The sequence below is a fragment of the Populus euphratica genome, unplaced genomic scaffold, assembly GCF_000495115.2.
Source record: "Populus euphratica unplaced genomic scaffold, PopEup_1.0 scaffold527.1, whole genome shotgun sequence".
NCBI lineage: Eukaryota > Viridiplantae > Streptophyta > Magnoliopsida > Malpighiales > Salicaceae > Populus > Populus euphratica.
Genome location: NW_011500401.1, coordinates 46,286 through 63,413, shown reverse-complemented (window position 1 = coordinate 63,413; position 17,128 = coordinate 46,286). Strand labels below are relative to the sequence as shown.

General features: G+C 32.7%; 1 protein-coding gene across 1 annotated transcript; it reads right to left on the bottom strand.

The window, feature by feature from the left end:
• Positions 1-2,652: 2,652 nt before the first annotated feature.
• LOC105114426 (dof zinc finger protein DOF1.1-like) lies at positions 2,653-4,220 on the bottom strand. The gene has a single exon (XM_011010966.1). The coding sequence runs from the start codon at positions 3,971-3,973 to the stop codon at positions 3,023-3,025; it is 951 nt and encodes a 316-aa protein (XP_011009268.1). The 5' UTR covers positions 3,974-4,220; the 3' UTR covers positions 2,653-3,022.
• Positions 4,221-17,128: the final 12,908 nt, after the last annotated feature.

The window sequence follows — 17,128 nt, the reverse complement described above, 5'->3', positions numbered from 1 at the left end:
TGAAGAAGAGAAACATAAATACACTATAAGAATATAAGTATAGTAAAGAAAATGAAAAGCATAAACAAGAGATTAAGGAAAATATAACATGAAATAAAACTTAAACATTACAAAAATATAAAGAAAAAAATAAAGAGCATGATCTTGATCTGAAAACTAAGATACCTAAATGCATGATAGATGTTTTCTTTTATAGACTAAAATTTAGAACTATTGATTTATTGACTAATAGTTGAGTAGGTGACCACATCTTGACTTAGTAATAATCCTTATCTTTTTGTCTGAACAAACCGTTATCGATAACATCAGAATTTGAATAGATTGACCTCATGAATATTCTAGAAAATTGCTTAGCTTTCCAACAAAAAGACATCGATGTATTTGGACTTCTAGAACTCGAGATATGGGATGATCATTGAACAATGTCTAAGCTGTAAGACCGACTCGATATGGGATGATCATTGAACAATGTCTAAGTTGTAAGACCGATTCGGACTTCTCCATTGTTACTACAATTTGAACTTGAAAACAACCTTTTTAAATCTTAGACTTTTCATGAAATTTTTAAGCTTATGTCTTAGCTTTCCATCCACATAGAGCAAACCTAAATCCAAGTTCTACAGCTCTAGTTATGATCCAATAACTGAATAATGTTCGAGTTGAGATTGAACCAACATATCTTTTTTAAGCTTAGCCCTCTCTTTGTCTTCTCAAGTTCAGTAGTTAAACTCATTAATTAACCCTTTAATTTATATGATAGGCCTGCATTTAAGATGAACGTTTACTATTAATTAAAGATATCTTATATTATTAGATATGTTATTATAAAATATGCTCTAACTAAGGAGTTATTGATATTTCAAGTATAAAATAATAATATAAAACTTTGATAAAAATATATTTTTAAATACTAATCAATCAACTTTAATAGTAGCTCAATTAATCTAAGCTTGTAGAGTTTCAAGTTGTGAGTAATGGTTAGGTTGGCATATACCAAGAAGTTGTTTTTAGTGTCCATGTTTTTAATGTGCTTTTTCAGCATTTTTTGCGCTTCTATCATTTACTTTTTCAGAGAAGTCACTATTTCTTTAGCCAAAACTACTCTATCTTCTACCTTAATTAATTCTGAGTTTTTCTCTTGTATTTTAGCATTCTTGGCATTTAACTCAGCTTTGAAGTCCCTAACACAACTGTATAGCCTAGTTATATATTTTTTGCCGCCAGATAATCAGTATCCATTAGTTAGTCTTTAGCCTCTCTAACTTTTTTACCCTTATGTCTAATTCTGTTTGGGTTCTTATGGCCACTTTTTCCTAGTGCTCTTCAGGTTTCTTTTTTATTATCTTATTTTTTCTATGCTTGAACCATTACATTCCTTTTTGACTCAACATTAGCATCACCACTTTTTCTCAACTTTCTTCCTCACAGCTCTCTCTTCTAGAAATTGTTGTTCTAATGAGGCTTTGGATATCTTTTCAGCTTCTAACTCAGCTTGCAACTACTCTACCTTTTTTTTTTCTTTTTTATCTCTTCTTCCTCTTCAAGTCTCTTTCTCTTGTGCCTCACAACTTTAATCCTTTTTTGTGAAGTACCAGCCTCTTGGATTCTCATTACGAGACCACTGATCGATTTCCCACTCTGCCATTTTGGGTACCTTTCATTGACCCCAATCAACAAAACATTAATTGAAAGGTAAAAAAAATGGATAACTGAAGATAGAGAGAAAAAACAACCTCACAATAAACAATGAAAGTATGAGCTCTTTAAGGAATTTTCTTATTTATACATATGAACTTTAAGTAGCAATCATGATGGATTTTACTACATTAGATCTAAACTCCTTAACACTAAATGGTACTAAAATAAGCAGCACTGGGTATAAATGCCTTAGATTTAATATCTGTAAAGATAATCATAATTGCAACTAAAGTTATGTTAAATACCGATAATTAAATATATAATGATAGCAATTGTGAAATCTCATGGTAAAATATATTTATAGCGGCATTTTTAGTGGAGTTTTTAAGAAAATGTAATTAAAATATAATTTTGTTGTGATGGGTTGAAAATAGATACGATAAAGAATATAGTATAGAAGACTTATAGGTACGCAAAAGTTTTCTAGTTTTTTAAGAAACCCCAATCAAGTTTGGTGGAGGGCTCATGACATATTAGAAGTCCTTCATTTGATTATTATCATGCATGGCATACTCTATCACTTCAAAACTAAAATAAGGTATCAAAAGATAGTTAATTATATATGCACGTTAGCTAATGTATGGTTGCACGGGCGTTTGTATGTGAGAGAGGGAGGGAGGCAGGGAACCAGGAGGGAGTGGGAGCGGGAGAGGTGATGGTGGTGAGCATTTCCATTGCAAGATGAAGGGAATAAATCTAGACAAATTACTCAGAAGCAGTACAGAGCAGGCGGACAGAAGCCTTTGACATAAGGCTGCAAGAGGAATCCTTCTTCCCAACTGTGAGAATCAAATTGCTTTTAATATTTAAACTTTTGATCACTTTCTCGTAACAATTAAAAGAATCTGCAGGTGCCACCCTACAGACTACCATACCACCACCTTGCACCTCACCTCCACCTCTTAATATTTATGAAAAGGAAAGCTTGTACAGTTTTTTAGTTAACAAAGATGATAAACTAAATCAAATTTTATTATTCTCAGAGTGCAAGAACAGATGGACTATAAATTGCCTAAAATCTTTGCATCATCTTTACAAGGTTAATAACTGTTTGGAACCTTGTAACAAACTAGGCAGTGCACTATTGAATCCTAAATTTAAAGTAAAGAAAGATGATTTATATGAAGATGGATTTAAAGCCAATTATTGATATTTATATTTTCAGTACATGTTGATCCTCGGTACGTCCTCACAAGTTAAGCAAACTTCAAAACACAGATAATCGGGAACAATAAAAGAAAGGGAAAGGAAATACTGATTTTACGACCATATTCTTATACCACACCCCAAACAACAAAGGAGATCTAAAAGATAAAAAGTGTTCTTAAGGATATGGACCGTTAGTTGTTGGAAGACCAGACCATGAAAAAGCTTGATTCCAGTAACCGAATTCACCTCCAGCAACTGGAGCAGACTCCAAAATGGTTGAAGAAGTTGAAGTTGAGGTTGATGATGAAGTGGTCACATTGCTTAGAACTATTGCTGATGGGTTATCAGTATTGTAATTTGTTGATGATCTAAGCCTTTGATACAGTTCTTGTATCCCCGAGTTTTGAGCTTCACCAACAGTGAAGCGATTTTGTTGGTGCTGATTGCTTTTCCAAGAAGGGCTACAAAGACCAAGAGAAGAAACTTGACTAATAGGGTCCAGGCCTAGGATTCTAGCATTCAAAGCAGCTGTTTCAACTGCTGGCTCACTTATCATATGCTTTCCAATCAAAAACCCATCCTGCTTCACAGAAATCGAATTACATGGTGTATTAGGGTTAGGGTTTTGGGTGGCTCTAAGTAAAGCAAAAATATGAGAATTCTGTGGTGAAGCCCGCATGATGGGGCTTGATGAAAGCTCGTGGTCAAACCCATTTCCAAAACCTGATCTTCCAATCTCAGATGCTATAGTTTTTATCTTACTTGTGCCAGATTTTCCAACAGAGGCTGATGCGCTTGTGTTCTTGTTTTTTCTACATCCACCTCCAATTGGAACGTTTCTAAGCGCACCACCTTTAGTCCAATACCGGCGACAAGTCTTGCAGAAGTGGCGAGGCTGATTGAGGTTATAGTTGTTATAGTAACAGAACTTCGTGTTTGAAGAATCGCATCGAGGGCATCTCAATTTTTCTTGCGCTGAAGGTGTTGAATTAGTAGCTGAAGTAGTCGTCGTTGTGGAAGATGATGGAGATGGTGAAGGAGCGCCTTGATCTAAAATGGTCGCATTGATGGGAATTTTCCTCTGTCCGCCAATTAAGCCAGCACCTCCTAAGAGTTCTTGAATCATCTTTTCTTCTTCTTAGATCTATAACAATCCAAAACAAGAAAAGAAAAGATGGTGAGAATTCTTTTGAGTTAGTGGAACAGCTAAAGAAAGACAGCCAGATTTTTATTCTTTGGTAGAGTATATGTGTATGTTGACCAATGTGAGAAACATGGGAATCTAATTTAGAAAATTCAGAAGATTATTGTTATTCGCTTTGTTGGCCAGTTATTTAATTTTTTGGTGTACGTAAGATGATACAGAACAGGCAGGATCTTCGAGGGGATGTAATATAATCGTACAATGTGAAAGCACTCACTTTAATTCACATCGCAAAACACAAGTGGTCCTGGATTTGGAGTTTCACTGTCGGTTGTCTTTAGAAGGAAGTGGAATGTCTTTTCTTCATTTCCCGCTCTACCCTCCTGCTCATCTTGCTTTTTCATCATTTGATAACTCTAGTTTAATGAGGCCACATTATGAATTACCATAATTAATCTAATGATAATAACAGTCAAAAGAGATGTAACAAATTCAATATATATATATATATATATATATATGCACACACACATTATGAATTACTACACACACACGGAGTACAACTCCATGAAATGAGATTGTAGTTATGAAAAATATAGTACCCACCAACACTTCCTCTTTAGTTTTCACAATCAGTTGTATAATAGAATGTATAGCATAGAATGTATAGCATGTATATATTTGAATAGAAAATTAATGTAGAATTATTCTAATAATGTAATTCTTATAATTATTGCCGTGTTTTGTCACACACACACACACACATATAGAAAGGTTAACTGAGACACAACTTAAGACATTCTATTATTTTCAACTTGGTGTCAAAGCCCTAAATTAACGAAAACACTTTCATCACAACTCTCTCTACAATGGAACAACCGCCTATTACTTCTTCTTCTACAGCACCAGCGGTGCAAGCTTCCTCTCCTACCGCAGCTCCTATGCCTTCCTCTGCTTCTATTCTACCGTGGCCATAACCTATTGCTGGTGGTCATGCCCTTTTCAACCCCTATAATACTCTTTTATTGCAGCCTGCGTCTGATGTAGTTTTTGCCATTATTGCTGCTGCTATTATATTTCACTCTTACACTCATCAAGTCATCTCCCTTAAATTAACAAACACCAATTATCTATATTGGCGTATGCAGATGATGCCGTATCTCCTAGGTCAAGGAGTTTTTAGCTTTGTTAATGGCTCCCACACATGTCCATCTCCACATGTTCTGGCTGCCGATGGTACCTCTCTTCAAGTAAATCAGCTCTTTCTTTGCTAGAAATAATAAGACCAACTTATTCTGAGTGCTCTACTTTCTTCACTATCCATGGAAGTTCCACACCTTGTTGTCGGCTGCCAAACTTCATGTTCTACCTAGGACACACTTGAGCAAGCTTTTGCTTCCACGTCAAACTCTCATATTATGCAACTTCATGGCTCCCTTCAAGATCGACAAGGTGATGAATTAGTAACTCAATTTATACAAAAAGCTAAGGCTTTGTTTGATGAGTTAGTCGCTGCTGGCTGACCTATTTCGCTTGAGGATTTCAACTTATATGTGTTTTGTGGTCTTCAGGAAGAGTTTAAAGACTTGGTAACAAGCCTTGTGACCAAGGCCAAACCTTTATTGTATACAAATTTTCACAGTCATCTTCTCACACATGAATTTATTCACAAATCTTCCCATCCATCCATAGGATTTGTTGCTATACATGCTCCTTTGTTGTCCACACACAATACCCCACCGTTTTCCTTTGATGCTCAATGCTAGACCTTTAGCAATTTTGGTTGTAATAGGGGTTGTTTCAATGGCAGTTGGTGTCCCAACCAGTTTAGTAGTAGAGGCAATCGGTCTGCTCTCTTTAGACCATATCATTGTAGCTTCCATAACACCTCCTTTAGTGACAGCAGACAAGGTAATTGGCAAGGAAATTAGTAGCGTAATGGGGGGTAAAATCCACGCTGCTAGTTTTGCTAAACTTTTGGCCATACCACTCCCCACTGTCCTCAACTTCAATAGTGGGGTTACGGCCAACAGCCTTCTATAAATCTAACTCTGCGTAATCTCCCCTCAATAGGTTTCGCCGATTGGTTTCTGGACATTGGTGCCAATCAACACGTCACACCAGATCTTGCAACCTTAGTTGCCTTAGAACCATATACTGGTAATGATAATTTGTATGTTGGTGATGGTAAGGGTCTTTCCATATCTCGTATCGGTCATACAAAAATATATACACCGCATCATTTTTTCACCTTGTTTAATGTTCTTCATGTTCCTACAATCATAAAACCTCTGCTTTCTACTGATTTATAGCATCATTGACTAGGTCATCCTACTTGTATTTTTTAATTGTTAGTCTCGAAAAATAAGATCATTTGTAACAATAAACATCTTAATTTTCAATATCAAAGTTGTCCTTTAGGAAAATCATTGTATTTGTCTTTAGGACCTATAGGTCACAAACTTCTGCTTCACTTGAATTAATTTTTAGTGATGTATGGAGTCTTGCTCCTCTTTTCTCTTCAGATGTCTATCATTATTTTGTTATATTTGTTTACAAAATATGTATGGTATTATCCTTTTATTGCCAAGTCTAATGTTTACTCTATTTTTCATCAATTTCAGACTCTCATTGAATGTTAATTTTCATTAAAAATAAAATCTGTTCAAACTAATTGAGGCGGTGATATCGCAAACTGTTCACCTTCTTTAAGACTATTGATATCCATCATTGTTTGATTTGTCCTCGTACTCATGAATAAAATGGCACAGTAGAGTGTCGTCATAAGCATATTGTGGCAAGAGGACTTACTCTTATAGGGCAATGTAAAGCACCATTCTGATTTTGGAATTATGCTTTTGAAACCTTTGTTTATCTTATAAATCGCATCCCTACCCCTGTTCTTGCCCATCGATCTCCGTTTGATTGTTTGTTTCAACGGTCTCCTAATTATCATTTTTAACATACTTTTAGGTGTCTTTGCTTTTCTTTTTTGCATCCATACAATAATTATAAATTGGATTTTTGTTCCTCTCTATATGTGTTTTTTGGTTACCTCGCACCTTGGTTATCTATGTTTTGATATTGCATCTCAATGCATTAAGATTCATCAAAGACTACGTGTTTAGAAACTTTCTCTAAATAAGTTAAGACATTTGTAACCTTAATATGAGAGACTATAAGCCAAAAAGATGTAAGTTTTGTTCAGAGAAAATCAATTTTATAATGATTGTATGGTCATAAATTAGGCTACAAGAACAACTAAAAACATAAAACAAAGTAATAATTTTGCTTTTTTTGGTAGATTTTTTCAAAAGATGATTGATTCTTCAAAACTTTTATAGGTCATTGATTTATGATATATGTTATTGTTTGAAATATATATTCCCAATATTATCTTGAAGATTTAAGTGAGCTAATAAAGCAAGACTCATTTTAACATTTTGACGATGATGACTTTCAAATAACACATTTATTAATGAATATAAAGGGATGCAATACAATATTCAATACCACAAGATTTGAAGTAATTATTTAGATGGTGAAATTTACTGCCTTAGTCAGTTTGAACCACTTTAATTTTGCTATTACAATGCCTTTACACATAATTATGAAATCAAAGAAAAATATTTTCAACTTTAAATTTTTTTTTATTGGAAATGGACGAATAAAATTGGTGTAATAATCCAAAAAACACACATAATATCTTGCATTATAACTAGAAACAACTACACTAGGTTCCATACATATGAAAACATAAGTTCTAAAGGTTTGATGACATGATGAATAGATTTATGAAAAGGTAAATTATGGCTTTTGGTCATCTCACAATCAAGGCAAATAGTGTTCCTTTTATTAAATGCAATAAGAATTTTGTTTGAGTTCAATATTGGTTGAAAATATGAGAGGATGCATATTCCAATCTATGATTCCAATTAAAAATTACAATATGAACACCAATAAATGTATAAGGATTAAGTTGTTGGAGAGGCAGCAAAAAGTAATACAACACATCTTTTGTATGACCTTGATACATGAAATTCCTCAAGTAGTCTTTAATGAAAAAGAAAGTGTCATGGAACATATAAAAACATTATTATCATTGTCAAACGTGTGCGGCGTTGCGACAATCATCCACCTTCAAGGTATTGTATCTATCTAGCAAATATAAAGAGACAAGGAATTCTTGTCTTTTATTAGTGGAAAATGAAATGGGAGTCACCACCTAGTATTTTAGTCACTAGAAACCCTAATTGATCTTAGAGATCGGGTATAGAGACTTATTATATAAAAAGAAGGTATTAGCACCCCAACTACGCCTTACTTAAGGTAAGCTGCATTGTTTTGTTGTATGATAAAATCTAAGGTTTTGTTGCGATTTCTAATTGTCGTTCTATCTATAGGTAAAAACCTAACTATTCTATGTTGTCAAAAGAAATATCTTTTTAATATCAGGAATACGTTTTACGTATAAATTTATAATCCTTAATACTAAAACAAGACAAAATATTTTTTTGAAATTTTTGAAATATTGGCCAAATTCTCATGACTTTAAGAAACTGGTTATTAAAGCCAAAATGCATGCTAAAACATATTTTTTGAATTTTTCTTTGTTGTATGAAAATATAATATGATTTTTAACTTTTGAAAGACTTGGCAGTATGTATGAAACAAAAATATATATTTTTAATGTTTTGACAAAAACCCTACATTTTAAAATAGGATTTGTATTTTTATGTTATAAAAACACAAATCAATACTAAGCAAAATTTAATAGAAAAATACATGGAAAAAATTATAATTTTTCAAAAAAGAAATTGTTGATTTTTTTTTTAAGAATTGGGCTAGACTCGATCTATTAAACAATGAATCTCTTAATTGTTCACATGTAGCGTGAATAGTGGTGAAACCAGAAAAAAAGAAAGGGAAAGGGAAGGAGGCTGACCTATGGCGGTTCACGACGTTATTGGCGGCGGTGGAGGTGCTGGCGGTGACGGTTCTCACCATTTCTTCTCCTGTTTTTTTCTTTCTCTCTCTGTTTTCCTTTTCTTCTTTGCCTCCATTTTTGTTTTCTGCCTTTTTTTTTTCCTATCACCTCTCTCCCCTGTATTTATAAGCAAAAAACAGGGGGAGAGGGAGAGACCTACTATCCTTGCCTAGTTGTGGTGCAGCGGTAGGGTGGCCAAGGCGGCCACTATATAGCCACCCCAAGATCGCCTAAGGCGTACATCCCCTTCGTTTAATTTTCACGCCCCATGGTAGGCCATGAGTCAGAGGCAAGTGGGGTTGTGGTTGGTGTCTTTTCAAAGTTTTCATGGAAAAAGAGTAGAAGAGAAAAGCAGGGGAGAAAATTCTTCTTCTCCCCCTGCCTTGCACGTCTAGGGGAAGAAGAAGACCCACAGTGCAATTCAAAACGACATCATTTTGGGGCTTTGCATTTGTTTTTTTTTTTTAAACAATGGATGAAACAAAGTTGTTTTGGATAAAATACACGGTTTCATTTAAAAAGAAATGGTGCTAAAAACATGTTAGAGTCCAAATCAGTTCTTAATTTTGTAATTTGTTCAATCAAGTCCTCAATTGTAATTTGATTTTAAAAATCAATTCAATTACATCTCTGTCAAATTCAATCATCGACCTCGAATTTATGCAATTGGACCCCCGATTGATCAATAAACTTTTATTTTTTTCAATTCAATCCCTACTTTTGTCAATTTCAGTCCTTCTATTTACACATCTTTTTCAGTTTGGTCCTTGGTTTCAGATTTCTTCAATTAAGTCTCTAATTAACCATCAAATTTCAATATTTATACAATTAAGCTCCTAATTTGACTAAATTAACTCTCAAAATTATATTTTGACCTCAAAACTTTAATTTCTTTCAATTAAAGCCCAAATTGACTTCAAAATTAAATTTTCTTGTGATCAAACTCAATTAAACCTTTAATAAATTTAATTAAGTCCAATAAACATATGATTCTAGATATTTTTTCCTCAAATTGATTTTCATTGTCAATCAGGCTCTCATCAGTTAACAATATATCATCAAATTTCAATCCTCGTATTTTTAAATCTCCTTTACTAATTTTTAGTCATTTTCTAAGTGCTTTCTATATATATATATATATATATATTAGGAAGAAAAATTGAATTTGAAAAATAACCCAAAAATATGTTATAACAATCATTAGTAAATTTTGTTATTTGAAGGACTATAAGAATGTTGTCAATGACAAAGGATTTTGAAGAAATGGATAAAAAAGTGGTACAACTGTTAGTGATATATAAACTTGAACCATCACTAACTTGAATTTGATCAATGTCAATGTACTCTTCAACATAAATATTAAGATTGCAAATATTGTATATTAGATGATTGCTAAAATTACACCTCTTGCCATTTATTTAAAAGAAATTTCAATGATCATGATTTTCATAAAGAGGTGGTTGTCGTGGAGCAACATGAATTGATGCATAAGAGATAAGAACATATTTGGAGTGGTGCTGAATATATGCATCACAATTAAGTAAGATAGAGTAAACCTCTTTCAATGTTAGTGAATCATCACAAGCAAAGAGATTGTGGTTACAAGAGAGTTGTGTTCGAGTCCTTAACCAACAAGATTCTATATGATAATATCATCAGATTTTTAAGGTTGTCCAGTAATGACAAGATTATCTGTAAGTGTTTTAATATTTATGAAATATCCACTTGTCATTTGATTAGTTTTATGGGTTATAGAGAATTGAAATCATATCTGGATTGCTTGATCTCTAAATTGAAATGCAAAAGCAGGGTAAGAGCCTGCCATACCTAATGAGAAGTTATGTAGTTAGAAACTTGTGCAAGAACTTCATCAGCAAGAGAGGAATTAATTGAGACAACTAAGAATTAAGTTGTCTTGAGTTTTCCAAATATAAAACAGTGAATTAAAAGATTGTATTTTATTATCATTAGTTATTTATTTTGATGGTTATTTAAGAGTACCGTATATAGCTAAAAAACCTTTTAGCTTTCCACACATAGAACCATGATAGCTTTCCAAATAGGATAGTTGTGATAATTAAGTTTAGTGATTTTGAGGAATGATATGGGATTAAAAAACACAATTGGTTTGTTTAAGCATCAAATGAGGTTGAGATTTGTTTGATGAATAAGAAGAAAAGAAGAAAAGATGTTATTGACATTTGTCTATGGCTCTAGTAGCATATAAAAACAAATAACACATGAAAGAATGAAGATTTATTTTCTTATTTCATGGAATACAATAGTTTATATATAATATAGGCTATAATCCTAAGATTTCATGTATGCAATTATCGCACGTGAGCGTGCGATGTCGAGGTCAATAAGTCACCATCTAGTTGTTTGGTTTTGTGTCATTAGAAGACCCAAGTTGACTAGTCTTATCGGAAAATCCAAGGTAAGAGACTAATTATGACAATAAAAGGTATTAATACCCCTAGCGCATATTATTTGAGGTAAACTATATTATGTGGTTTGAATGTGGTTTAAAGATGTTGATGTGTTTTTAGTCAATAATCTATTTATGACTCATAACAAAGATTTACACTCATGAACAAAACTAGCATCTCGAATTTATTATAGGCTCGTATGCCCAAATAAATCTTTATAGAAAGAATCCATATAGATGACCTAATATGGTTCACCTATCTTAGAAGGCGAAAATATTTCCCACAACTCGTATATTGTGGGGACAAAAGTTTCAATTAAAATAAGTGAATATTAAAAAATTCTGAGAATTTTCTAGTTAACTCCTGATATTTAAATACTAGCCTACTTGTAGGTATACCATTTACACAAGAATGTTGACAATTAATTTTCAGAGAAAAAAACTTAGGGTTATTGAAGTAGTGGCCAAATTTTTAAGAAACTTTACAAACTTGTTGTAAATTCCATGAAAATAAAAGGAAATACAATTTTAAAAAAAATGCAAAACATTTTTTTTCTTTTTTATAAATAAAATGCAATTTTTTTTAAGGATTAGACTATATGTAACAAGCAAAAAATCATTTTTTTAATCATATGCAATTAAAACATTGAATTAATTAATTTTTTTATTTTTTATTTTTTTAACAATTATTTAACACAAAATAAAATAACATGCAAAGGTGAGCACACGCACCATTTTTTCACTAATTACTCACACATCTAAAAATTCAAATTCTAACAATAATTTAAATTATATACTAAAAATTAAAAAAAATTACAAAATAATTTTTTTAAAAATTGAAAATAGATTAGAGAGATTACTCGGAACTCAAGAAGCACATTAAAAGTTTTTGAAATTGCTAGATTAATGACAGCGCGTGGGTCTCATGCACCATCACCATGCGTTGGATTAATGACAGCGCGTTGGTCTCATGCATCAATATTTGGTGGATCGGGACCAACGTTTCCTCCTCTTTCTTCCTTTGTTCACGGTGAATCCTATTTTGAACTGAAAAATAAAAAAATCACACAACACTGCTGATTGAATTAATTTTTTAGATCTATTCTTCCTAGTTAACAACTTCTTATAATGTTTCTTCTTCGTAAGTCACTATTGTTTAGGTGCTACTGAGGAGCAGTTAGTAAGATTGGAAAGGAATGGGGTGGCTCACGGTGCTGGTGGTGTTTTTCCCTACGTGGTGGTTCTTGCTACTCCTCTGCTTTCGTGGATGGTTGAAGATAGATGGCAATGACAGTAAAATGAAGGGAATATGGTTCACTACGCAGGTAAAGAGGCTGCCACGGGTGGTGTTGGTTTTAGATGGTTAAGAGAAAAACCTTGAGGGTGTTGTTTTAATGGTGACCAACATTGTGGGTGGTGATAACCATGAGTGTTTGTCTTTCAAAGACTGATGAGGGAGGGCAAGAGAAAGATGTGTGGTTGCTGGTGATGGGAAGAAAAAACAAAAGAGTGTGAGGAGTAGTATTTGTTGGCTGTTGCTTGGTTCTTGGGTGGTGGTGCTGTCGTTGATTACAACTGCAAGGGGAGCTGGTAGTTTGACAGTGACGAGGAAGAAGGTCACCTATGATGGAAGGCCTGGTTCCCTTTGTTTCTAATAATTCAATCATTTTTATTTTATTGTGGGGTGTGTTGGACTAGAAGGTTCACGGTGTGGCATAATATCCTTTTCCTTTTATTAGTGGCAACTAGTGTTATAAAAATGTGAGAAATAAGTAGTATTTGAATAACTAATTGAATATACCATTTCCCCCTTCTTTTTGGTAGCGCACACTCTCAATTTATATTATAATTTCTTTGGCTTGAAGGCAACATATACCAAAATCAATAATTGAATTTCAGAATTAATTTATACCACTCTAATTTTTGCTGCTTTGTAAAAATAACTCAGAGGCAAAACAAATAACTATGGACCATTTGATTAAGAAAATTAATTGTGAATCATTTGATTAAAAACTGGGTTATTTATTTTGTTAATTTTATAGATGTTGGTTTTCTAGCTTTTCCACTTGTCATTTTGGTATTTCAACACTAACTTGAATAATCTTTTAATCTTTTTTCATGTATATTCTCTTGTATTTTAATTTTTTTTATATATTTTTGTTTTTTTATGATTTTTTTGGGGTTAAAATTGAGTACCAACAAAATAAAGATTGAATCCCCAGATTTCATACTCCTTTCCTATACATGATCTGTGATGGTATCTTACAATAGTGTTTAGGCCAGAATCGTCGGTTACATTAATATCTTTAGTTACAACTCTAGCTGTAGAAGAATATGGAGTTATATAAGCAATGATTCAATATCCCTTAACTTTCGTGACTCAATTTCAATTTCATGGCAAAATTAAATATATGAATTATATCTTCATATCAAGTTTTCCGAAGCCAGACTATCCCACAGACCAAATTAAAACGCATTCATTTTCTTTATAAAGGTAAGTCTTGTTCATTAAGCAAAACATACCATTCAATCACATGAGTGGTTTTCATGGCATATGACATGTCTTTCAATCCAAGTATTTCATAAATTGGGACCTTGGATATTTTATTAATGCATCGAAAAACTTTTAATAATGATCAATTCAACTTTGGATGGATTAATTCTTCTATATATGGAAAGATAAAGAGGGCGTTTATGCAATTAAAGTGCCTTCTGATATCTCAATGATGGAAATAGGCTCCTGTACTGGTCCAATTACCTCAACAGCGGTGTGCTTCCACAGAATTTGCTAAGTAGCACTCTTTACAGAAAATCATTAGCTAAAGGAGAGTGTTAGTTAACAGCAGGAGAGCGTTCATAATGATTATAGTAATCAAGTTCTCTAAATGAATAATCTTTGGTGGGAACTTTGTGTTCCCTTCTTGAAGACGCTGTTCAAAAACCATCATTAAAATACGTGTAAAGTTGATGGCTCCACCCCCAGCTACAAAGCCAGTGCCGAGACTTATGACTAGAATTCAGCCTTCCCCACGGGCACTACCAAAAATCAGGATATGATAGCCATCGTGCGCTGCACATGGAGTCATTTTAAATCCAGACCCAATGATTCACAAGTGTATAATTATTCACATGCAGGAAGCATTAGCATCTTTAAGCTCTTTATTGCACGAAAATGTGCTAATAAGACTTCTGCAACTGTGTTTGTGTGAGATAATATAGGGGACGAAGTCAGCCAAATTCTTCCTTACAAAGAGAATAATTCCTACAACGCAGATTTTGCAATGAAAAGGAGGAAGCCGTGATGAATATGTTAACAATGTAATATTAAAAGAATATGTTAATTAGCTAAAATAATTTCTGTGCGCAAACTCCTGGTGGCGCCTAAAATTATCCGATTAATATATCTGCTTCCCTATTGTACTTGTCGGCATAACCCTCTTCTAATCAATTAAATCTTATTCAACGACTCAAAAACATTAAAAAGCTTCCCTAATCTAATATTGTCGACACCAAATTAACAGTACACTTTTAGAAAGTGGTCCTGGATAAGGGAGAAGTTCTGGTATTGTGGGTACCTCAAACTTGTGCTAGACTTGACTACTTGCTAGCTTCAATTGGCTCACATTTACGACGAATTTCATGATGAAGTTTCCTAAAAGTTGCAAGGGTACCTTACCTATATGGACCCTTTTTTCATATATAATATACCTATATGGACCTAAGAGTACTAAAAGTTTTGCTTGTAATATACATTTGGTTTGCATCTAACACTGTTTTGCCTCATAACAAGCACATAAGACAAATTGTAAATCGGTTGATGGAACCCGTCTATGTTTACTACTAATAAAAAGCTGCTGTTCAAGTTTATATGAATTAACAAACAATGTCTTAATGCTAGGGCAGATATAGAAAATCGTGTGATGACAATGTGAAATCAGACACCTTCTATGAACTTGTGTGGTAAGAATAAAACTTTCAACCGTGTAAATGGAAAATAAAGACAAGAGAATAACAAAAAAGAAGATGCGAGAAAGAAACATGGGATTGATGGATAAGCGAAGATGGGGTCTCCATGTTTTATTGTCTTATTTTTGTGAAACCATTTGTCAATTAACTATCTGCATATGGAGATTGTGATGATCAGGGGAGGAGTTAGAAACTATGATATAAATATACATACATTATTTTTAAAAATTAATCATTTACTTTGATATATAAATTTGTCAAGTTAATAATAAAGTTTTAATTCAAATACATAACATAAAATATATAAAAAATAAAATTTAAAGTACATAAAATTCAAAATAAAAATGAAAATAAATTATACTATTAAAGTTGCACCATTCGATGTTTTGTAGAATAGAATTCATCTATGATCGAATCTGAATCAATATCTTCAACAAACTTTTGTTCAATATAAATCATAATAAAATCTGCTAAGAACTCCTCTTCTATTTTATTGCGAAGTATAATTTTAACATATTTCATATCTGAAAATGTCCACTTTGTAGTGGTAGTGGAAATAGGCAAAGTCAAAATAAGACGAATCAACCTGTCAATCAAATGATAGTGCTGCGATTTATTTGTTTCAGCTAATCCTCGATATAATTCAGAAATGGTAGACATATTTTGAAAGCTCTCATGATGAATCATATCAATCTAATAATGCTCTAACTGAGATATCAAATAATACATCTCTTATTTATTGAAATCTTCAGGATAAAATTTCTCAACTAGTAAATAGCATCAGCTTTAAATGATTTAAAGTTGTTCTTAGGTTCCAAAGCAGAGCTAAGTACAAGGAGTTCCATTGTCTCATCATTGAATCTAGAATTTAATTCTTGCAATTGAAAATCTATTGTTGAGTTAAATATACCATAATAATAATGTTGGTAAACTGTCACTGAACCTTGTTGTTAACATGAATGACCTATAAGCTTTTTATACGAAGCATTCATATGTGGTATGTCCATCTCATATTTTGTGCAAATAGATTGCACATTTGCAAGGAGAAGATCAAATCCAGCATCTCCCAAAGTTTGAAGCAATGCTTTAGTAGTTGATACAAGATCCATTATATTTAAGATGTCAAGAGATTTTTGCTCCAAAGCTCAACAAAGTAAATCAGTAATCCTTATTATTTTATGCATCAAATATAAGATAAATATAAATTTAAAAGATTTCATCACAATCAAACAACCACTAGTTTCTCCATGTATAGAATTAGAAGACCATTCTTGAACCATACTTTCAAGAATAGTAATAGTTGTACCATACTTATTGATTGATACTTAAAAATGTATTTTTATCAAGGTTTTATATCATCATTTTGCACTTGAAGTATCAATAACTCCTTAACTAAAGCATGTTTTATAATAAGATATCTAATAATATAAGATACCTTTAATTTATGGTAAATATTCATTTTAAATGCAGGCCTATCACATAAATGAAAGAATTGATTGATGAACTTAAGAACTGAAATTGAAAGGATAAAGAGATGGCCAAACTTTGGGTCCAACTACACATTCACCATAAACCCATAGGTTTGTTAAATATTAATGGTTATTATGGCAAGTATTAAGCAAGTCTCGATACTTGTCCCAACATTGGTAAAATGTTTCTTGTGGTTTTTGAGTGTAAGTGGTGATTTGTCTTTTGAAAGATTTTGTTTTGTGAGATGGCAAACACTTCTTCAAAAACTATTGTTGCATTTCATCCC

What these genes read in the sequence shown, in the direction of transcription:
- LOC105114426 (XM_011010966.1), bottom strand. Translation starts at nt 3,973, where the DNA reads ATGATTCAAGAACTCTTAGGAGGTGCTGGCTTAATTGGCGGACAGAGG.